The following is a 23,302-nucleotide window of genomic DNA, read 5'->3' as shown; positions in this document are numbered from 1 at the left end:
GTTAAGTCACCCAAAGCTAGATACTGAAGTCTCGTTTGATTTTCAAAATAAAACAATCACTGTGGCTATGCCTTGTGTATAGCTACAATACATATCCCGGTACATACAATACATTAACAATTAGCCTCATCTAATGATAATACGTGATGTGCATTTTTCTGAAGCAAAACTGTTATCAAAACGTAATTTGACCCTGACACTCGTGATAGAGTGGTTTTCACGTCGAACGCAGCAGTTGTGAAATGTGATGTGCCTTGAAAACCTAGAATTTATTTAGATAACATGTTTTTTTCAAGCTATATATTAACTACTAGTCATTTGTGAAATACTAATACATTAAATGAACATGTACAATTTTATTTAATCAATATTTTTGTTTTAGAAAGCCACCTGTTTTCGATAAACTATCATGAATGGTCTTTACAAAATGATGGAATGAACTTTTTTGATAAGATAGCGTTTACTATCATTACATCAGCAGGAGAAGGCAACAAAATTTTGCTCACTTATATCAGAAGAAAACGTTTAAATTAATTAAACAAATAGATTTTCCCAGTGATAAGCAAACCATGCCGCAACGAAGATTTAATAATCCATCAAAAAGCGCAACTGCTGTGTTCCTGTTGTACCTCGGTCTGCTTGACGATGTCCCTGGGCCACTTGTACTGAATTCGTCTCGCCATTAAGTGCATGTTCAAAGCATCCTTCCATCAGCCTCACGCACCCATGAGATGAATCCAGCTCCACATTACGGATATATGGAAACCGGAAATAAGATGAGCTTTGCAAAAATAAATTGTAACATCCATTCATTTTCTATAGCCGCTTATCCTTACTAGGGTCGCCGCGTCAATTCGCTTTTAGGAATACTACTTTATTTTGAAATATTGATATGAATGCAGCACAATTAAATAATGTGTGTTCGTGTGTGAGAAGGTATCGTGAGAGGTGGACCAACTGCAGAAGAGGCAATTGGACGCCTCTTTTGTGCCATCGCCATCTAATTCGCCGTGGATACTGAACAACTGATTATTTTTAAAAAAAACGTACACTAGCCGACCATTTTTCGCAGCAAGACCTTGTGCTGGTTGTCATCATAGAAGGTAAAGAGCAACAGGACGGAGAGGTAATGGGCTTCCTAAATGGCGTAGAAAGCAAGATAAATATGAATTTTGTGCCGTTCTTGTTGTACACACTCATTTTGAACCCGCAAATATCTTAACGGATACGATGTGTCAATTCATCATTCCGAGCTGAACGGACAAGTGTTGCAGAATGCATATGTATAGGATCAGATTACATTTGCGGTATATTTGACTTCGCCGTAACACATCGTGATTTGGCTTGTCATTTTTGGGAAGAGTTAAACCGATAAGAGGCCGAAGACATGCTGCAGCAGGTTTGTTTGAATGAGGTATTGGTGATGGGGTATTTAGGAGTGTAATAGCCTTATTTTTTGAAGGAGCATTAAATCAAGCCAAATGTCCTTCTGTGGTTCCTCCTCCCTCCTCCTTGCGTCCAGGCCTACTGCATGTGCTCGTGTTCTGACCAAAAAATGTGCTGACACATGCGCTGTCCGTGCTCCCTGTTTTTGTGCGCGTATACAGCTTGACCACAGAGGGGTGTCCAACTCCTATTTTGTCGCATGCTCTTAAAACGGCCGAAATATTATTACATCTTCAGTGCACATCAAATTGATGAATTGCCAATTATGTAATCGCAAAACAGAAATAACGGTTGTTTAAATGACTGTAAAAGGCTGTTGGGATGGTTATGGTAACGAGACAATCCTTGTCGTGTTTCAGTGTTATTATTTATTATTACATACAACAATTTGAAATTATGCTACAGAGTATTCAAGCATGGCAATATTCCTGATTCCCTTTTGAAAAAGAATAAACAACTTTTGAGTTCAAACAAAAAAATTCTTGTTTCAAACAAAACTTTTGAATGGTCAAACAAACCATTCGGTTCAAACAGAACCCCAAAAAAAAGAGCAACAAAAACATTTCGGATCCAACAAATCTTTCGACTTATAAAATAAATAAATTAATAAATAAATAAATAAAAGAAGCAAAAACCGTTTAAAATTAATTATTTATTAAAATTAAATGTTCATAAAATACAATTTATGTTCAGTTGGTTATTCAATTTCATTATTTTCCATGCACAAACAATAATAAAAGTGTGAGACCTCAAAAAGTGAGAGTTACAAAGAAATAATTGTCCACGGAAAAATATTCAACTTAAAGTGTCCTCTTTTGTTATCATAGTAGAGAACGGTTCACAAAATAAATCTTTAACAGGTACCAAGTGGTGGCACGTGACAAGTTGGGTTGAACCATTCTAGTATGGGGGAAAATAAGGGTTTTAAAAATAATGAAATTGAATAACCTACTAAACATAAAATGTGTTTGATTAACTTATATTTTCCTGAAACATGTTTACCTCTTGTATTTTTTGGGTGACACTTTTTGGACTTTGCCGCTATTTTTGTTTTTCATCTGAGATAAAGCATTGGGGGGAAAAAAAAACACTACAGAGCTGAAAATTCTGTTGGAATGTCAAAAGAGGACAACATTCAAAAGGCCACAAAGATCTAATCTCTAAATGTTTCAGAAAATTATACCCTGCAACATGATTTGAATCCATTTTTTATCCCATTGAAGTCTATTATAAAATAGACATTTTCCATATACTGGAAACCTGTTGTTTTATCATGCATTTCTCATGATTACTGTATGAATCCCTTTAATGGGTCCTCAACTGTCAGTCAAAAAAGAACTCAATGAGTTGAAACGTTTAATGTTTAACACGACCAATTCAGTAGGTGGCCCGAGAGCATGGTTAGTGAAATGTATTTACGCTGCATAGTGGGAGTACGTTATTCAATAAACACAATATAGATTGCAAGATGAGTATGTATGTGTATTTTTACATTGGTGCAAGAAGGTTTTTTTTTTTTTTCCAGTTTGTGCCATTATTTGAAATATATGTGTTAGAGCATTGGCGCCGGTGTGTGCTTCTGTGTCTGTGTTTGTCTTGCTATTGCAAAGGTCCGCATCCGTGTTAGTTTTGCATGTTCAAAACAGGGTAGCCGGGGCGGCTCGGTGGCGCAGTCCGCCTCACAGTTCAAAGGTCCCGGTTCAAATCTACCTGGCACCGGTGGAGTTTGCATGTACTCCCCGAGACCGCGTGGGTTCTCTCCGGGCACTCCGGCTTCCTCCCACACCCCAAAAACATGCATGGCAGGTGAATTGGACATACTAAATTGTCCATAGGTGTGAATGGGTGCGTGTATGGTTGTTCGTCTCTGTGTGCCCTGCGACTGGCTGGGAACCAGTTCAGGGTGTCCCCCGCCTACTGCCCGAAGCCAGCTGAGATAGGCGCCAGCAAGCCTGCGAACCCTGTGGGGATAAGTGGCTATAGAAAATGGATGGATGGAAAACAGGGTAGCCTGCGAATCTTGATTTCGGCAAAATGTAATGAATTTGGGCCTGCAAGTCTTGAAAGCGGGCCTCAATGTTTTCAAATGTGTTGCTTGAGACCGTGACAGCTGTTTGCTCCCCGCTCCCTTTTAAAAGACGACATTACAGACTGTGTGCGTGATGTGACGTGTCAGTCTGCTGACAAAAAGTGCTTAGTGACTGAAGCGTAAGTATCAACTGAATAGTTGATGTTCAAAATCGATGGTCAAAGTTCATTGTTTGAATAGAATCCTATTGGAAGAGGGTGTTTTCAAGCGTCCAATCAAAACTTTGTGCAAACCTGCAGCTAAGAGGATAGACCTTTACAAAAACCTGCCTAGTGACTGGTGGGCAGGGCTGATAAAATAAAAAAATAATGAATGAATGAATAAACATATAAACTGCCTAGTAATTGTTGTGTCAGCATCCGCAATTATTGGTCCACTGATTGAAAATGAGGCAGTTCGGTGGCGCAGTGAATAGCACGTCCGCCTCACAGATCAAACAGTTCTCGAGTTCAAATCCACCTTGGTCCAGCCTTCCTGTGTGGAGTTTGCATGTTCTCCCTGAGACCGCACCGGCTTCCTCGCACAATACAAAAACTTGCATGGCAGGTGTATAGGACATACTATGATCGGGTGCATGAATGGTTGTTGGTCACTGTGTGCCCTGCGATTGGCTGGCAACCAGTTCAGGGTGTCCCCTGCCTGCTGCCGAAGTCAGCTGGGATGTGCACCTCTGACCCTTGAGATATATATATATATATATATATATATATATATATATATATATACACAACAAAGTTAGTTATGTTATTTGCATAATTCCGCTATTATTGTCCATAAATGTTATGCGTTGTTTTTTAAAAAAAAAATTCTATATTTGTATAGATAGGTCTGATGCCACTGAATATTTTGAGCAGTTGAAAAAAAGAAAATCATAAGTGCTTTTGTCTTCTCCCTGAGCCATCACCTTTCCGTGGTGGAGGAGTTTCTGTGACTCAAGGAGCACCCATGGATCACCCATGGCAAACAGGTCCGAGGTGAGCATGGCTCATATAGCCCTTATGATGAGAAAAACAGTTGGACATAAATTTCCCTTGCCCGGATGCAGGTCACATGGGCTCTCCGTCCGGAGCCAGGCATGGAGGTGGGGCTCGTTGATGAGCGCCTGGTGGCCGGGCCTGCACCCATGGGGCCCGGCCAGGCTCAGCCCGAAAGGATAACTTGGGCTCAGCACCTGTGAGAGTGGCCATAGGGGTTGGGTGCAAAGTGAGCTGGGTGGTGGCCAAAGGCGAAGACCTTGGCGCACCAATCCCTGGCTATAGAAGCTAGCTCTTGGGGCATGGAATGTCACCTCTTTGACAAGGAGCCTGAGCTGGTGTACAAGTTAGAAAATTTCTGACTAGATATAGTTGGACACGCCTCCACACACAGCTTGGGCTCTGGTACCAGTCATTTCGAGGGGGGTTGGACTCTCTTCCACTCTGGAGTTGCCCGCGGTGAGACGCGCAGCAGGGATGGGCATTCTTATTGCCCCCCAGCTGAGCGTCTGTACATTAAGGTTTACCCCAGTGGAAGAGAGGGTAGCTTCTCTCCAACTTCAGGTGGAGGGATGGTTACTGACTGTTGTTTGTGGTTATGCATCAAATAGCAGTTCAGAGCAACCACCCTTTTTGGAGTCCATGGTGGGTGAGATGGAGAGCGCTCCCTTCGGGGACTCCCTGGCTCTGCTGGGGGACTTCAATGCTCACGTGGGCAATAAAAGTAAGACCTAGAGGGGTGTGCTTGGGAAATACGGCCCCTCCAATCTGAACCTGAGCAGTGCTTTGTTATTGGACTTCTGTGCTTGTCACTGATTGACCATAATAAACACTGTGTTCAAACATAAGGGTGTTCTCCTGGCAGAATCCTCTGTCAGAAAGAGTTAAAACTCCCACCTCCGGCAGGATTTCTCCTACATCACGGGATGAGGGACATTTAGTAGAGTTGACCATGTTCCGCACCTTCATTATCGAGTTGGCTGATCGGAGTTTTGACCATAATGTAATCAGTGCCTGTTGTGCTGGTAATCCCGGAACCCACTGGTATCAACTGGGCTAGTGGAGTGCAGCTTCTGAGATCGCCAAGGCAAAAACCCAAGTATGGGAAGAGTTCGGTGAGGACATGAAAACGACTTCTGGACAGTTTCGAGAAAATTCTGGTCCACCAGCTGACATCTCATAAGGAAGAGCCAGTGCACCATTAACACTGTGTACATCGGAAGTTGGGCGCTGCTGACCTCAACTTGGGATGTCGTGAGCCATTGGGCAGAATACTTGGAAGACCTCCTCAATTTCACCAACACATCTTTCTTTGCAGAACCTGGACCGGAGGATGTTTTCCAATTATAGGGGGATCACACTCTTTAGCCTCCCGGATAAGGTCTATTTGAGGGTGCTGGAGAGGAGGGTCCGTCACAAAATCGTACCTTGGATTCAGGAGGAACCGTCTGGTTTTCGTTCTGGCCATGGAACAGTGGACCAGCTCTACACCCGCGGCAGGATCATCAAAGGTGCATCAGAGTTCGCCCAACCAGTTTACATGTGCTTTGTGGACCTAGAGAAGGTGTTCCACCTTGTCCCTCTGGGGGTTCTGTGGGGGGTACTTTGGGCTTATGATGCATCAAAAAATCTGATATGGGCTGTTTGATCGCTGTACCACTGATGTCAGAGTTTGGTCAATATTGCTGGCAGTAAGTCGAATTTGTTTCCAGTGAGGATTCGATGCCGTCAAGGCTGCCCTTTGTCACAGGTTCTGTTCCCTTTATGGACAAAATTTCAAGGCGCAGTGGGTCCAGTTTGGGGGTCTCAGCATTGTGGTGTTGTTAGCTTTTCAGGCCTTGATGTCCAACTCTAACTGAAGCATTTAACAGCCGAGTGCAAAGAGGCGAGATGAAGATCAGCACCTCCAAATCTGAGACCATGACCTTCAGTCGGAAAATGGAGGAGTAGTATCTTGGGGTCTTGTTCACGAGTGAGAGTAGGATGGAAGGGGAGATCAACAGGCGGATTGGTACAGCGGTTGCTTTTTTGTGGACACTGTAGCAGTCTGTCATGATGGAGAAAGAACTGAGCTAAAAGTCAAAGCCCTCTATTTACTGGTCAAGCTACGTTCCTATCCTCACCTATGGTCGTGAGCTGTGGGCCCTGACCAAAAGAAAGAGATTCTGGGTACAAGCGGCCGAAATGAGTTTCTTCTACAGGAAAATTGTCTTTTTTTACACTTTCATGTATGCCTGTTTGAGTAAATTAACTGAAAATTGGTCAGAATACCATTAAGACAAGGAACATGAAGGTTCTCAAATTTTATGCCTTTTCGATAATGGGCGTGGCCTGTACCCCGCCTCACAGTTTGAGGTCAAAACGAACAAAGTTGCTGTAATTGGACCCAGATGGTCTTCTCTTCTCAGAATTTCATATATTTGGTATTGTTATTTGGTATATATTTGGTATATTTGGTAGTCCAATGCAGAACACACCTACAAATGTATTTTCTATCGTAGTGCTAGCGTAAACTAGTGGCAGAAAAAATGTCATTAGAATTGAAATATTACAGCCAATCTTGTTTGCTTTGACGTACAGCTACAAAACCTTTTAGGCATATGTAGGACTGTAAAACCTGCAAAAAAGTCAGAGAGAGTCATGTGCTACGATGTACAGAAAAACAGTTATGAATTTTTGAATGTGCAATTTTGCCCCGTTCTTGGACATTTGCCGGTCTCAAACTACTGCCTTCTTGTCTTAACCGTTTCACCCGATCAACTTAAAATTTGGCGTGGACTATTATCAGACTTAGGGGCACAATTATTCCAAAATCTTGACTATCCCTTGACATATACGACGGGGGGCTGTGCATCTAATTATGTTTAATATTTCTTTCGCTGGAGAGTGACAAACCTTAATAACTCAGCTGTAACAGCTTCAAAACATTTGAAACTTTGCAGAGACATTAAGAGTCATGACTTTAATACAGCTATAAGTTAAATTTCCGAATTATATATAGAGCCACATAGTGGGGGACCAAAAAAAGCATTCTTGACGCTTTCATGTACTGTGCGATGGCTGTTTGAGTAAATTAACTGAAAAATGTTCAGAAAAGCTTTGAGACATGGACATGAAGGTTCTCAACTTTTACGACTTTTCGATAGAGGGTGTGGCCTGTATGCCACCTCAAAATCTGATGCCTCGCCAAAACAGAGTTGCTGTGATTGGACCTAGATGATCTTATCTTTTCAAAACTTCATATATGGGATGGGAGTCCAATGCAAAACACACCTACAAGCCTATTTTTCATCATAGTATGAGCGCCACCTTGTGGCAGCAATAAATATAGCAAATCTTTAACGTTTTTATGTATTCTGCTCAGCCTGTTTAAATGATATCGCTTAAATGTTTTCTGACAAGCCTTTAGACATGCCTAATGTCCTCCACCAAATAGTACGATGTTTTGATAATGTTCGTGGCCTATACGGCAGCGCAAAGTCACACAATTGTAACAATAAAAGCTGTGGTAACTCAACCCACGTAATCCCACTTTCTCCAAATTTCACATATTTGATAGGAGTTCTGTACTGAAGTCATCTGCGAACTCATTACAAACTCATCATCGTAGTGCTAACACCACCATGTGGCAGAAAATAATATAACATCATTTTGCGTTTTCTTTTTACTTTGTAAAGCCAGTTGATCAAATGCCATGGAAATTTGACATTTTCTAAAACAGTTAGTTCTAATGTTCCCTTACCCCAATGTGTGTATACCCAAACGTGTTCATACTCCAACTTGTTCTTACCCCGACCTGTTAATACCCCAACATGCACAGGTATACCAGGGCCCTTTACAGCTCTGTTTGCAGCTCTAGTTTTAGTTTTGTTTCTATTTAGGACAAGTTTTACCTTGATCAGGGCATTCTGCAAAGAAATAAAATTCTCTTAAAGATTGGCAAAAGCCAAAGGTTGGTTGAAAGGTTGGCAGAGGAATACAGAATGGTATAAGGAGAATTTAATACAATCACAGATATTATTAATGTAGATTAAAAAGAGTGGTCCTAACACTGATCCTTTTAGGACACCTTTGCTTATAATTATTGGATTGGATATTACTGTGCCCAGTCTAACTGACTGGACACGCTCTGCTAAATAACTTCACATCACATTAGTAAGTAATGACTGACGCCAATATTTTGAATGATTTTAAGGAGGTGATTGTGATCTGCTGTATCATAAACTCTACTGTCTATCATAAGACAGAATTTCCTATTACCAAAAGCTGATTGTACCTCATCCAGGACCTTAACAGTGGCGGTAATTGTACAAGGTCTTGGTCTAAACCCAGACTGTAGCGGGGTATATTATTGGACGCAAGCAGCTGGCGAAGTTTGGTAAATACCAGCAACTCAAACAATTTTGCAAAGCTTGAGGGATCAGAAATGGCTCTATAGTTGTTTAAATCTGAGGGGTCACCTGATATAAGCACGGGTGTGACATAATTGTTTCCACAAAAGTGGAACATTTTTTGTGGAGATAGACAAATTTAAATGATCAGTTAGAGTCTTTGCAATATTTGTGGCAGATAGTTTGAGAAAAAACTTTGTCAAAACCAGGCCCTGCCAGATTAGACATCACTAATTGAGTGCTGCCCTCATACCGCCCATGCAGACTTAACACATGCCCACATTCACCGAGCAGGTCAGCGCATTTAAATGTCATGTCATGAAAGAAGCATGGCAACCACACAGTAAGGCGCAGCATTTTGGCAAGCTAGACAGCTATTTTCCTGGTCAGAAATTTCACCACCAAAGTCGCTTGTAAAGAGATAACGTGTAATGACTATGGTTAACTGTGAAAAATTTAAAATAACATGATACTATAAAAGTAAAGGCATATGCTTTGCAAAGGAGTAAAACGTTTAAACAATATAGCAATGAGCTCCTTCATGTTTCACTTGATTTGCTTTGAATTTGAAAAGAAAATTGTATTCTTCCTGTCACGGCATTAAAATACATTATATTAGATTTGCTTGTATCTACAGAAACCCGATTAAAAATTCACATACGTTCTCCGCAAGTACCATCACATCCTGCATCCTTCAAGGTTGGCTCATGATCTGCCTTTGGCTGAGTCTGCTCACTCATCTTAATACATTACAAGCAAACCACAATGAATAACCATGATTTTTCGGACCATACTGCGCAAATTGTGACGATGTGCTAAGGATTCATCTTGTATAGCTCAATTGTTTAAAAGTCTACTTAACTCTGTTTTCTTCATTTTAGATCATCAGACATGGAGATTGTCACACATCTTATTAATGACACCATACAGATCTACAAATGGACCTTAACCATCGCAGGTGATAAATCACAATGGATTTTTGTCATACAGTGCAAACTGAAATACATGTATATTGGGTTTCATTTGTAACAATAATAAGCAAATACAGTACAGTACAGTACAATACAATAAATTGTAGCCTTAGGCATGCTGCAGAGTATGATGCTCAATTTAAAGTCTTTTTCAAATTTGATCTTGTTATGCAGTAGTTTACATCACAAAAACAAACACTGTACAACTTTTAATGGGAATAGACAGTGTTTATAAATGTATAAACAAGGTCTCGCAAGTATCGACTGATTCTAACATCTCACATTCATAGCGGGATGAGGCGGTAGGAGATATAAATATTTTAGCGCTATAGGGTGACGCTTCTCGATCTTCTCATTTCACGGAGAGGTCTACTAAAGATGATGTCACATAAATGCTGTGTGTAAGTCATGAACAGTCTGCCTGACTGAACCACTATTCTCAACACAAAAGTCCACTTTTATGCTTCATTTCTGAAGAGGGATTACATTTTCGATTCATACTGCATAAAAAAATTCAGATGTATTTTGTTTAGAGACAAGACAATTTGAATTAATGTTGCAGTGTGAACAAAGCAACAATCTCTTCAGCATGACTGGGGTCATCCCTCTGTCTTCCACTCAGTAGGACGCTTGAATCATCAACCTCAACAGGGAGGCATCCTAATCAAATATGGAGCCACATAATCTGTTGTATCTCAAAGAGGAAGAGCAGCAGCTCGACTCTGAGTCCCTAACACAAAACCCAGTTTCTCTCCCGATCTCTAGAGCAATAGAGGGACGGAACACCTTATGAAAGAAACAAATTTCAGCAGGTTGTATTTGGGATGCCTAACAAAATGTGTCTCAGTGCACTGCATGCTCCTATCATTGGGATTATATAGTGTGAGATGGTAGTCTGTGAAGTTTTTGGTCAGTCTTTACCAAGTCTTGGCCAATAGACATGTTTGATAAAATTTTGAGGATTTTAGTCATTGCAGTGATGTCACATGACCAACAATGTATCGATAAGCTAAAACAAACATAGGAAACTTTGCAAAACAAATCACTAGAACAGCATAAATGAAAGGGAAAGACCAACAAAAACACATATGCTCGGCAAAAATGAAGCGTCCAGATAGATGTGGGTTACAGAACATTTGTTGCAAAAGCCCACTCATATCACTCTATCACGACATTTGAGATTTGGACGACGGGGGCTTGTCCAACACTTGCAAATCTCCCGGGCTATATTACATTATCCACTGAATTGGTGGTTCAGGGTTTTTGCTCCCCAAAACCAGGTTTGAGTGATGTAGTGGTTCGAATTCTGAGTGGGATGAACACCACCAGTGAAATATATGAATGAGAACTACAATAATCCCTCGTTTTTCAGGGTTAATGGGGACCGAAAACCCCCTGCAAAGAGTGAAAAACTGTGACGTAACGTCACCACCCCCACAGAATTTTCATGTATGTGTATGTGGGTACCTGCATTTTTTTAAATGTGAAAAGTATTTATACTTTGCATATTTAAGACAAATATTACTGCAGTACACATACATGGATAGCCATAGTTGTCAAGAGTAGATACAACTCCTGAGCGAGAGTAGATTACACCTCCTGCCCTCATTGGTTGATGGTTGTGTTAGGAGCAAATCACATACACGCTGTTAGGCAGACGCGAAGGGAGAGCAGTGCAGCAACAGAGCGTTGTAAATCTCTTACCTATATTTCTTTTGTAATAAATTGGAATTTCAAGTGTAAATCCTGCTTGTTATCTTGTTTGATCAGCTACCGACTTCACTCGAATTCGACTTTTGGTTGCCACTAATGCGAGGCCAACCACACCTCTCCGTGAGACTACCGTCAACGGATGGAAACGGGAAGGGATAACAGTACAGTTATTGTATACGGTTTAATACTTTAAGATTTAAGTACTTGCGGAATGATCCAAAGGTGTTACAAAACTTTGGTCTCATCAGGCTCACAGATAATGTCCAACAATTTTCTTCAGACAATTGTAGTACAGGTGAATGTTGAGCAACTGTCTGGGTGGACTTGGCAACTTTGAACAAACTCTGATGAGATCAAATTAGCTGCTACCTTCGCAGATCTTTGCCAATGTACTCCCCTTAGCGTTATACTGCAGGGCTTCAGTAAAGCAATTCTTCTGTGCGTGCTTTATAAATCAGAAGCTATCTGTTTACATTTTTACCAGTTAACGCCACATAATCCTTCAGGAAATTAGGCCCAGTCTGCCTTTTATTGTAATATTCTTGCTTTTCCCCGTCATAAATTTATCTCCTGTTCATGCTATTTCCATGCTATTAAAATGATTGTCACCAAAAGCTAAAGAAAGAGAAACATAGTCGGTTTTGTCGATGCTTGCAGGTGTGCTCTCATGCAGTATATGCTCAGGTTTTGTGATGCAATTGCAAATGATGCACGGTAATTACTCGGTAATCACTTGAGATTAATCCTTTGATACTTGAGCTCAACTTTGGATCATCTGAAGATATGTGCAACCATAATTTCCCAACGATTTTGATATGCACAACTTCGATTGAAATGTTGAGTGTTTAGCTTTAGTAGACTCATTGTTCAATGAACCAGTAGCTGGGTCCACAGTGGCCATTTCAATATTGTAAATCATTCTTCCAGACAAGCGAGTCGAGAAATGGCCTCTAATGGACAATCCCTTGCCAACGTTAGCCATCAGCGCATCCTACCTGCTGTTCCTTTGGCTGGGGCCCAAATTCATGAAAAACAGGGAGCCCTTCCAACTTCGCAAAACACTCATTGTCTACAACTTCAGTATGGTCTTCCTCAACATCTTCATCTTCAAAGAGGTAAATGTTTTAGTTGCCTTTTTAAAAATGTGGATCAAGTCATCTGCTTCTATCTCGATTACGGACAGCTTAGTCTCGCAGGTTAGATTAACCTTATCTGTGCATAATCTGTTTTTTTTTTGGATGCTTTCCCTGCACTTCCTTTAGTGTCATTTTGTTTAATCACTCCACTGGATGGGACTTAAAAGATGTATAATTTTGATCCTATAGCTTTTTATGGCAGCCCGAGCAGCGAGCTACAGCTACATTTGTCAACGGGTGGACTACTCAGATGACCCCAATGAAGTCAGGGTGAGTACAAGGAGCCACAGTGATGTATTCTAAACTGCAATATACAAGTACACACATCTGTGAAAGGGCCTAATGGCAAACCACCTCTATTTTATTTCATGGCAAAAGTGGTTTATAGGGTTGATGTAAACGCTTTAGAATTTTTCCACTTCAGGTTAATTCAATCATAAATGTATGGGTCTTTCTCTGTATCCCGCTCAGGTGGCAGGGGCATTGTGGTGGTATTTTGTCTCCAAAGGCATTGAGTACTTGGACACAGTGTTTTTCATCCTGAGGAAAAAGTTCAGCCAGGTCACCTTTCTACACGTCTACCACCACTGCACCATGTTCACACTCTGGTGGATCGGCATCAAATGGGTGGCAGGAGGACAGTGTGAGTGGCTCATGTTTCAGCAACATATGGCAGACTTTTTCCTTTTTGTCCCTCACCACTATATGTAATTTGGTTGTCAGCCCAACTAAAAAAAACAAAAAAACAAAAAATACCCTCACAGTACATGGTAAGGGTTGGTGATTACAACATTACGAAAATGCACACAAACCAGACTAATTTATCAGTATTTTAATTTTTTAAATTATTTTTTCCAGCATTTTTTGGTGCACATATGAACGCGGCAATCCATGTGTTGATGTACCTCTACTATGGCCTGGCTTCCTGTGGCCCCAAGATCCAAAAGTACCTGTGGTGGAAAAAGTACCTGACAATCGTCCAGATGGTAACATGCTTGATTGTTATGAAGCCAGAACATTATTTTTTTGGCAGTGATTCAACTTTTGTGCTAAACTAGCATTTATAAAAGTATAGATTTAAATGTTACTTGATGTATGGATGTATGGAAAAATAGTATTACATGTGTTACATGACTACATGTACCATGTGTTACATGGTAATTTTAATTTGCACACAAATTTAGCTGTTCTGATTTGATTTTCAATGTACAACAATTTACAATCAAAGTGCCACCCAAATCTAAGTTAATGAAACAAACAAGATTTTGTTGGCCGAGACGCAGACAAAATGAACACATGAGCAGAGTGCAAGGAGGAAAACACAGAATCCATTAAAGGCAAGGGGTACCTGTTCTTTACCATGATGTTGTTAAGCCCCTGATAGTCAACACAGGGGTGCAAAGTATGGTCTTTCTCACTGGTAAAGAAAAACCCGGCCCCAAACGGCAAGGTGGGTTAGCGATGGGTTAGACCGGACGCCAAGGACGTGGAAATGGATTCCCACATCGCCTCTTGTTCGGGCTACGAAATTTCTACAATTTAGCAGCGGGGATACGATAAACGAGGAACTAAATCGATGCCGCAGTCATACGGTCTGTGTGGCGGAAGAGTCATGGCGAGGTCCCTGCTAAAAACTTCCCCCAAGTCGTGGTAACAGGACGGCTCTAAACTAATCTCCTCCACCACCGGGACTACCGTCTCACCCGACCTCGTCGCTCGGAGGCAATTGGCGTGATAGAATGTGCTCCAATTAGTTATCGCGGGTCTGGTCCAGTCAATGCTGGGGTTATGCAGTTTAACCCATTTAAACTCAAATTTTTCCTGGACATGAAAACATCCAAATCATATGCCATTCGTAACCCTTTGAAATAATCAAGATTTTTTGATTTTTTTTTTTAAGTGAAATAGTTGATGAACAGGTGTGTGTTATGATCAGTCACAAAATGTATATATTCATTGTGGAAAATCACCAAACCAATTGGAGTAAGTGCAAATGCATATATCACTACTAGACATCTTAAAGATCATGTGACGAAAAATCTTTGTTCTATGTTTATTTTAACATACTTTACCAACCTTTTGTTTGGGAGCACTAGCGTCCACTAGCACCTCAACAGTCACATGGTTGTCTTGGGAGCCTGCCTCCCCGGTGAGCTGGAGTCTTTCGCGTGTCTTACCGCGAGACTTGTTCCACGTGAGTTCCCCTCCCGAGAAACACTCACGTTCATGGCTCATCTCTCGGGTGGCGCCCGTTGGCCCCTCCGGGTGCTGGCGAGGCTGTCTCTTCATCGGTCGTATCTGGCAAGTGGCTGGTGCCCCAGAAGCCTGCAGTACAGGCAGAGGCCGAGTCTCATGCGCTTCTCACGCCCCGTGGGTGTAAGTCTGCCCCCCCAATCTGCATGGGCTCGCCTACTGCCTGAGAAGCCAGGGCGCGATGACCTGGATCGGAACCAGTCTCCATGACCCTTGAATGGTGCGGCTGGTTTGCTAACGCGTACGGGTTGCAACGCAGCTCCATGGCGCGCTCTTGTCTTCCAAATTGGATGTGTCGTCCCGGGCCGCTAAGTCGTCCTTGTAGGTTGAGCCCCCAGCGAAAATTCCCACGCCGCACTATCAAAACCGCTCTCAGCAGCCAGGATGTGGAATTGCATGCCATCCCCCAACTTCAAGATGCCCCTTTCCACACAGGGAACCCAAATAAATGGAAACTTGTCAATACACAAGCTTGGATTGTTCCAAATAGGGGCCAATATGTGAAGGTTGGGATCAAAACCTAGTATTGATGCAACCCTCTTTCACACATATTGCAAAAAAGACACCATGATATGAGTCTTAAATACAACAGGAATTTGCGTGACAGTCAAGTGCCACGCGGGAAGTGGGCTGGAGATGAAGCTCTCAAGGGCATGCCAAGGGGGTGCTCTTTCAGGAGGGAGGGCCCAGTGAAGCAGATGTCTCAGGCCAAAGGCATGGTGATAAAGGAGCAGATCAGGAACACCTAGTCCCCCCTGGTCTGTAAACTTCTACAGACGCTGCAACTTGATCCTGGGAAGTTTACCATTCCATATAAATTTGTTACAAGTCTTGTTGAATTCCTACTGGGAGTGTCTGCAGATAATTGAACCTTTGGGTGCAAATCATTTTAATAACATTAACCTTACCCCAGAGAGCCAAGAACAAGGGAGTCCTTCGTTCAACATTTGCTTTGAAAGAATCCAATAGTGGTTCAATATTGACCCGGATTAAATCTGAAAGACAGTGAGGAAACAGAACCCCAAGATATTTTATGCCCGACTGTGTCCATGTAAAGTCGCCAGGTCTAAACAGTTTCACAGGGCAGTGAGGTGTCAATGGAAGGGCCTCCCAATTTACTCCAATTCACTTTATAACCCAACACGCGAGAAAACTGGTTATTTCTCTTAGAAGTGCAGGTATGGAAGATTGCAGCTGATTAAACAGCACTAGAGCATCATCAGCATACAGCATTATTTTATAAACACTTCCAGCAATTTTGAGCCCAGGGAAATTGGGGTCCTTGCAAATAGATACTGATAGAGGTTCTAACGCTAAGGTAAAAAGCAGATGACTTAAGGGGCAGTCCTGGTATGTGACCCTGGAGACGTTGAGAGGTTGTGATATAAGATGATTTGTCATTACAGCGGCCTTGGGGTCATTATATAAAGGTTTAATACAGGAAATACATTGTTTACCGAACCCATAGGCCTCCAAAGTAGCCAAAAGTTAACACCACTCTGCCCTGTCAAATGCTTTTTCTGCATCTAAGGAAAGGACTACGGCTAGGCCAAGAGCTTCAAGAGTGGGATTATTTTGGATAACCCACATGACGTCCACCAAATCCCTTATGTTGTCAATGGCACTGTGGGATCGGATGAAACCCGCCTGGTCGGGGTGTATCCGACTGGTCATCACATTGTCCAGTCTAGTTGCCAAAAGTTTAGAAAGAATCTTAAAGTCACAGTTGATTAAACTTGTTGGCCTGAAGTTCCTACAATGAAGAGGATCCTTATTGCCTTCTAGAATCAGAGTAATTAGAGCTTCATTCAGTGTAGGAGGAAGACTCCCACAATTCAGTGCCTCATTGTATAACTCGAGGAGCAAGGGAGAGATCTCCTCTACAAATGTTGCATAGAACTCACAATTTATTCCGTTGGGACCTGGCACCCTGCTTTCGGGAAGACCTCTGATAACGTTGGATTTCTCTCTTCACTCTAGTGAAGTGGGCATCGAATGACTATTTGCTCCCTCGAGAGAGATTACAAGGAGAGGGAGTACAGAAAGCAGTGTTAAAATGGGGCTCAGCCCTTGATTCAGAGTAGAGTGTCCCGTCCTTGATTCGATAGATAGATAGATAGATAGATAGATAGATAGATACTTTATTCATCCCCGTAGGGAAATTCACATTTCCAGCAGTATCCTCAAGTCGAGATATAAAATATGAGAAATAAAATACACAAAGATACACATAAGTCCAGTACAGAAGTATACTTAAGGTGCTTGTTAACAGTGTAAACAGAATAGTGTGAATCGTTGGAGTCTAGTGCAAGTATAATTAAGGTGCTTGTATAAAGTGAATAGTGCAGTGCAGAGTATGAGGTTTAGAGTTTAATGTGAGCTTTTACTGCCCCGGGTGGAGTTGAAGAGCCTCATGGCATGGGGGAGGAATGATCTCCTCAGCCTGTCCGTGGAGCAGGACAGTGACAGCAATCTGTCACTGAAGCAGCTCCTCTGTCTGTAGATGATGCTGTGTAGTGGATGTGTTGGATTGTCCATGATTGATAGCAGCTTGTTTAGTGCTCGTCGCTCAGCCACAGTTGTCAGACTGTCCAGCTCTGTGCCCACAACCGAGCCCGCCTTCCTCACCAGTTTATCCAGACGCGAGGCGTCCTTCTTCTTAGTGCTGCCTCCCCAGCATACTACTGCGTAGAGGAGGATTCAGAGTAGAGTGTCCCGTAGAACTCCCTGAACCTGTTGTTGATGTCACCGGGATCAAACGTCAGGGTTCCATCATCCAGTTTGATTGGTGGAATGACATTCTGGGAGTCTTTTAACATCCTTAGCAAGCATTTTGCCCGCTTTGTCCCCCTGTTCAAACTGCTTGTGCAAAAGACGGAACAGGGAAAACTTCACCTTCTGGGGCAGAATAGAGTTTAACTCGTACTTAAGTTTTACTAAGGACGAGAGGTTGGTAGGGCTCATATCCTGCTTAAATGATGTCTCTGCTAATGCAATTTTTGTCTCCATTTCAAACTGTTTTGCCATACGAGGTTTTTTTTTTTTTTAAACGGAGCATAACGGATAATGTGCCCCCTAACAAATGCCTTGAGAGCTTCCCATGCAACACCAACCGAAGAAGCTGTATCCCAGTTAACCTCAACCAAAAACTTAATTTCTGATTTCAATGTCGCCACAAAGTCATATTACAAGAGGTCACTGAGAAAACCAATGATTTCGAAATACAGAAGTAGTCAATCCTAGTCATAACATTATGAGAGGAAGAATAAAAGGTGTGGTCCCTGGTTGTTGGGTTAATATGATGCCATATATCTACGAGATCCAAAGCATTGCATATTCCCTGAAGTAAGGCAGTGACCCAAAGTGGTCGTTGTGGAGGGGTGCTGTGATCCAAAATATTATCCATAACTTGATTGAAGTCTCCACCCACCATGACAGGATGGTAACCCATGTCAGCAATCCCTTCTTCTCCATTTGACAGAAGAAGGCAGGAGCATCTATGTTTGTAGCGTAAGCGTTAACAATTATGCATTCCTGCATCTCAGAAAGGAGCAACAAAATGTGTCCTGCGTCTTCTGTGACCAATTTAATATACATGTATCTGTGGATTAATATTGACACGCCCCTGCTTTGGCCATTGCCATTAGATACGAAGGTGTGGCCTACCCAATCCCTGCAAAGTTATTTGTACTCAGCACTATCTGAGTGGGTTTCCTGAAGTAGAGCTATATCAACTTTTTTTTATTTAATGAATGTTAGAACCTTCTTTCTCTTGATCGGCTGGTTAAGACCTTTGACATTCCAAGTCATAAAACTCAGTGAGCCCGGACCGTCAGCCAACATAAGCAATTATGATAAGGATTCAAAGCGATGCTGTAACTAACAATTAAGATCCTCACTGGGTGACATTCAAAATAAACTATCGAAAAAAAACATCCACCAAGACACAATTAACATAATAGGTGGGGAGACACTGAACCAGAGTCCCCCTCAGGTGCACAAAAAATAAACCAACCAACGCAAAACCCAGCTCAATAAGGCACATGAACGCAAACAGTATTGTGGAACAAAAGAGAGCAGTCATGCAGCCACTGTAAAATTTTTAAACTGCAGCAGAAATTTGAAGCAGAAACTGGAACAAAATAACAACAATTTTTGTAACTGGGAAAATGTTTAACAATAATGATAGGATCTGTAGAGTATACTTAGTCATGTCAAGAGACACGGAGTGGTATACTCAAACTGGAAAATAAAGAAGTAAACTGATCGGGAAATCATAGCTGAATGAAAGAATAATTATGTGGGTAACTCCAAAATTAACTGCAAATTAGTGTGAATACGTAAAGAAAGAATGATAAACAAATGAGGAGGAGAAATGATTCAACGAGAACAAGTAATGGCATGATACCGCTCCATAGCAAATAGAACAGAGTCTATACCAATCTGATTGAGCTGGAAACCATGCTGCTGCCGTGGCATTAGCAAACATGAGATCAAACATCCGGAGGTGTATTCCTCACACCGGGCACTTCAACCACTGCGACCTCAGGACTGTTTTTCCTACCAGTTAATTATTATTTGCTCAATTATGGAATGTAGTCTGCTCAGGAAGTAAACAAAATAAAAATTTCACTGTGGTATAGTACTGAACATTGGACAATAAAATCTCTTTGAATCTTTGAATTTGTTATTTCTAAAGGCATATCTAATTATTTTTATGTCTGAATAGCAATGAAAACTAACGTTATACTTACTGATATTATCACCATCATCGAGAACATGTAGATCAGGAGTCACCAACCTTTTTGAAACTGAGAGCTACATCTTTGGCTCTGAATACTATGAAAGGCTAACTGTTTATGTGAAGACCAAGGTTATATTATTGATTTCTCACAATAATTAAGAAACAGCTGTAATAAATATGTAAATCAAGTGTTATATTTAATGTACAGTAATCCCTCGCTGTATCGCGGTTCATATTTCACGGGTTTGCTGCTTCACAGATTTTTTACAGTGTGGATATTTTTTACAGTGCAATGTGCTCTGAATCCTGATTGACTCAGGGGCTTTACTGTTGTCTGGAAATAAAATATTGACGCTGTACTGTATTGGTTTTTCACTTGTCAATTTATTACAAAAGGCAAGAGGATCCAAAAGCTGGCTTTTGTCTCCCCTGTTTCTCTCCTATGCCCGTGTGCGCTCAGCTCAGCACACACGTTACAAACGTGCTAGTAAGCACAATGATTGACAGCTTGGTCTCTGTGAGCCAATCACGTGACTGTAGGCGTGCAGAGAGGAAACACACACGTCTGTGTGCCTACCAAGAGCAACTGAGAAATGCACAGCTTTGGAAATCTGACTTTTACCTAGATTTCTTTTGTAATAAGTTGAAATTTCAAGTGTATTGTTATGATATAAGATGCTTCACTTTAAGTCGATGTGCGGGCATATCTGTTTATAAAAATCTTCTTGCTCTGAAAAAGAAAGAGCTCAAACAACTACTCATAACAATGTGCGGGTTCAGGAAGAAGAGACATAGCTGGGACTGTGAAATATGCGAGTGACAATGTTTCCAACTTTGTATTATTATATTAAAATGACTGTTTTAAACACATTTGGGGCTTTAAAACAGGTTTTGATTTTTGAAAAAAAATAAATAAATAAAGCTGGGTACTTCACGGATTTCACTTTGCGCGTGTCATTTTTGGAACGTAACCCCCGCGATAAACGAGGGATTACTGTATATGTCATATGTACATAATCATTTGTGAAATTCCTAGAAAATCACAATGTTCTATTCATTGAAAACTACTTGTAAACTATTATTAAAAATCCATGTCTAATAATCCACCAACATTGTAAAAAAACAATATGGGATAACTTATGTACTATTATTCTAACAGGTACACTAACAACAGCCTCACCAGCTTTTGTTACAGTACCAGAGGAGTGCAATAGATTGACAATACTTAAGACAGACGGTCCTAAAATTGGAAACCATTCTTAAAGAGTTTTCCAAGAAATGGCTCTGGCATGCAGTTTGTGTTTTGATGCACTAACTAGTTGTGTCAAGCTTTCAAGTGATGCTTCCATCAAAATGGGAAAGTTTATCAGGCAATTATCACCCTGACTCCCCCTACTAATCTCAGTAATCGTGGTATTCGCTGAATTTTAGTCACTGTGGCCTTAATTTTGTCCATAATGAGCTGAATCTTCTGAGAAAAAAACATGTTCTGAGCTCAATGAGGATATCTACTGTAGGTCGGCTATCATTGCTTTAGCAATGTTGCTGTATAAAATATGTATTTGGAGTTCTTTTTAGTGAGCATGTTACCGCACTAAGCCTGACGGAAGACCTCAAGTTTGGTTGAGTGCCATTTGCGCTCATGTTTTCTACATGATTGCTTGAATGTGCCAGTTTCCTCTGCAAACCACAGTGCACCTCTTCAGACAAGTTTTAAATTTTACTGGTGCAACTTCGTCAAGAGCATTTTTTAAAAGAAAGTTAAAATCAGTTGGGGGTTTATCAGTTGAACCAATGTAAGATGGAAAGAAAGCAGCTGCCAGAGGCCGTAGTTGAGAGTGCACTGTAGTAGTTGAAGAACTAATGTTGAGGGTGTTATAACGTTGGTTGTCGTCAAAACGATAGCAGTGAGCTAAGACTAGGCTTGACTTCTGTTCAATTAAGTTATCAAACTGCAAATCTTTAATGCAATCTGATGTACTGTTTGTGTCTCAGATCCAGTTCCATGTCACTATAGGCCACACAGCTTTGTCCCTCTACGTGGATTGTGACTTCCCCCACTGGATGCATTACTCCCTCATTTGCTACGCTATCACCTTTATTGTCCTCTTCGGCAACTTCTACTACAAGACCTACCGTCGCCAACAGCCCAGGCATGACAGCTCCTCCTCCAAAGCAGGCAAGGCCCTCTCGAACGGGATCCTGAATGGACTCAGCAAAGGTGCCAATGGCGCAATGACAGAGATCAAAAATGACAAACCCCAAGAAAACAGTAGCAGGAGAAAGAGGAAAGGAAAAGCAAAGAGAGATTAATTGAGGCAAGCCAGATCTGCCTGGAGTTACAGTATATTGTGTTAGCCTACAGAAGACCCAGTATGAGGAAGGCTGGATGAAGTAAACGTGTTATGTATTAATTTCAAGACATGATGAAACGGGCTTGTGATGACAGTTTTGTTTTGCTAGTAACAGATGCTAAAGGTCATGCATGGGCTACTCTTCTCACAAATAGGTCAAAATACTCACGCGTCAGATCCAAGTGTTTCCAGGGCAGCCATTGCCTGTTGTATATTTAACATTCTCTTAAGCTTCTTTATTTTTAAATTTAGTTCTATTCATTTATTTTTTATACTTAAATATAATCAGGCCCATTTAAGTGGTACACAGTTATTTCTGTATAAAGTTGATCATTTGTCTTTATTGAAAAGTGATTTGTGAATGAAAATGCTGGAACAACTCTCACTAAATGCCTAGATACACCAACCAGATGTGGGCCAAATGTGACCAACACCTAGCTCCTGTAGCATCGGTGCAACCAGCAGCATGCCATAAATATCCTTTAACAATGCAAACAAATTATGTACCTTCTGCGCATGTGTGAGAAGTAATACCGCAGAAGTCACTTTTCTTCATTGTTGGAAAGAGCCTACCAGAAAGCTCTTGTAATGGAAAATGAATATAGTTAGTACAACATTTTGTTACTCACTGACCATGAGACGACATTGACAGATGAGTTCAACAGACATTTGTGTAGTTTGTATAAATATTGTGTAGTTTTTCTGTAGCCATCCTTGTAATGTATTCTACTCTGCTCACTGTTAAGCAAGTTGAACAGAGAAATGTTACTTTGTGTTTAGGGCTGGCTTTCATCTTGTAGTTCACTCCCTTAAAAATCTTTTCTTTTACTTGTCTCTTCACACTCTCTTACAGACCACCAGACTGCTCTGTTAAGACCTGTGTCTTTGAAGCTTCAGATATAAAGAAATACATAAAACACCATGTTTTACAGACTCTTTTATTATTCTCACCAAAATTCCTCCACACTGTCAGGGAGTGGGAGCAGGGGAACATCAACAATGTGTACCGCTATCTTTTTCCCTCAGGATATACTCCAATATGAAGGAAACCCTTACACTTTTGACATATTTTTGTGCAAGGATGACATGAATTTGATTTGATTTTAATGCACAAATAAACACACACATATTACAAAAAGAAATTAATAAATAAAATGAAAAAGAAGAAAAGGTTCATCAATAGATATCACAGTCCAACACAATTTGCATGTTGCCAAAAGGAGAAAAGAAG

General features: G+C 41.1%; 1 protein-coding gene across 3 annotated transcripts; it reads left to right on the top strand.

The window, feature by feature from the left end:
• Window positions 1-701: 701 nt before the first annotated feature.
• Window positions 702-22,993, top strand: elovl4a (ELOVL fatty acid elongase 4a). Of its 3 annotated transcripts, none has more exons than XM_088409710.1 (7): window positions 702-1,103; window positions 9,782-9,858; window positions 12,512-12,699; window positions 12,910-12,990; window positions 13,192-13,363; window positions 13,579-13,706; window positions 21,713-22,993. In XM_088409710.1, exons 2-7 carry the CDS (start codon window positions 9,792-9,794, stop codon window positions 22,028-22,030), a joined length of 954 nt encoding a protein of 317 aa, XP_088265836.1. In that variant the 5' UTR covers window positions 702-1,103; window positions 9,782-9,791; the 3' UTR covers window positions 22,031-22,993. The 3 variants fall into 3 exon arrangements, with proteins under 3 accessions (XP_088265836.1, XP_088265835.1, XP_088265837.1); XM_088409709.1 differs by having other exon boundaries at window positions 702-1,126; XM_088409711.1 differs by lacking the exon at window positions 702-1,103 and adding an exon at window positions 2,918-3,654.
• The last annotated feature ends 309 nt before the right edge of the window (window positions 22,994-23,302 follow it).

This window comes from Hippichthys cyanospilos, chromosome 3, assembly GCF_059441005.1.
Source record: "Hippichthys cyanospilos isolate Australia breed blue-spotted pipefish chromosome 3, RoL_Hcya_1.0, whole genome shotgun sequence".
Lineage (NCBI taxonomy): Eukaryota > Metazoa > Chordata > Actinopteri > Syngnathiformes > Syngnathidae > Hippichthys > Hippichthys cyanospilos.
Note: the sequence above shows the minus strand (reverse complement) of the source record. Positions and strands in the feature narration are given on the sequence as shown.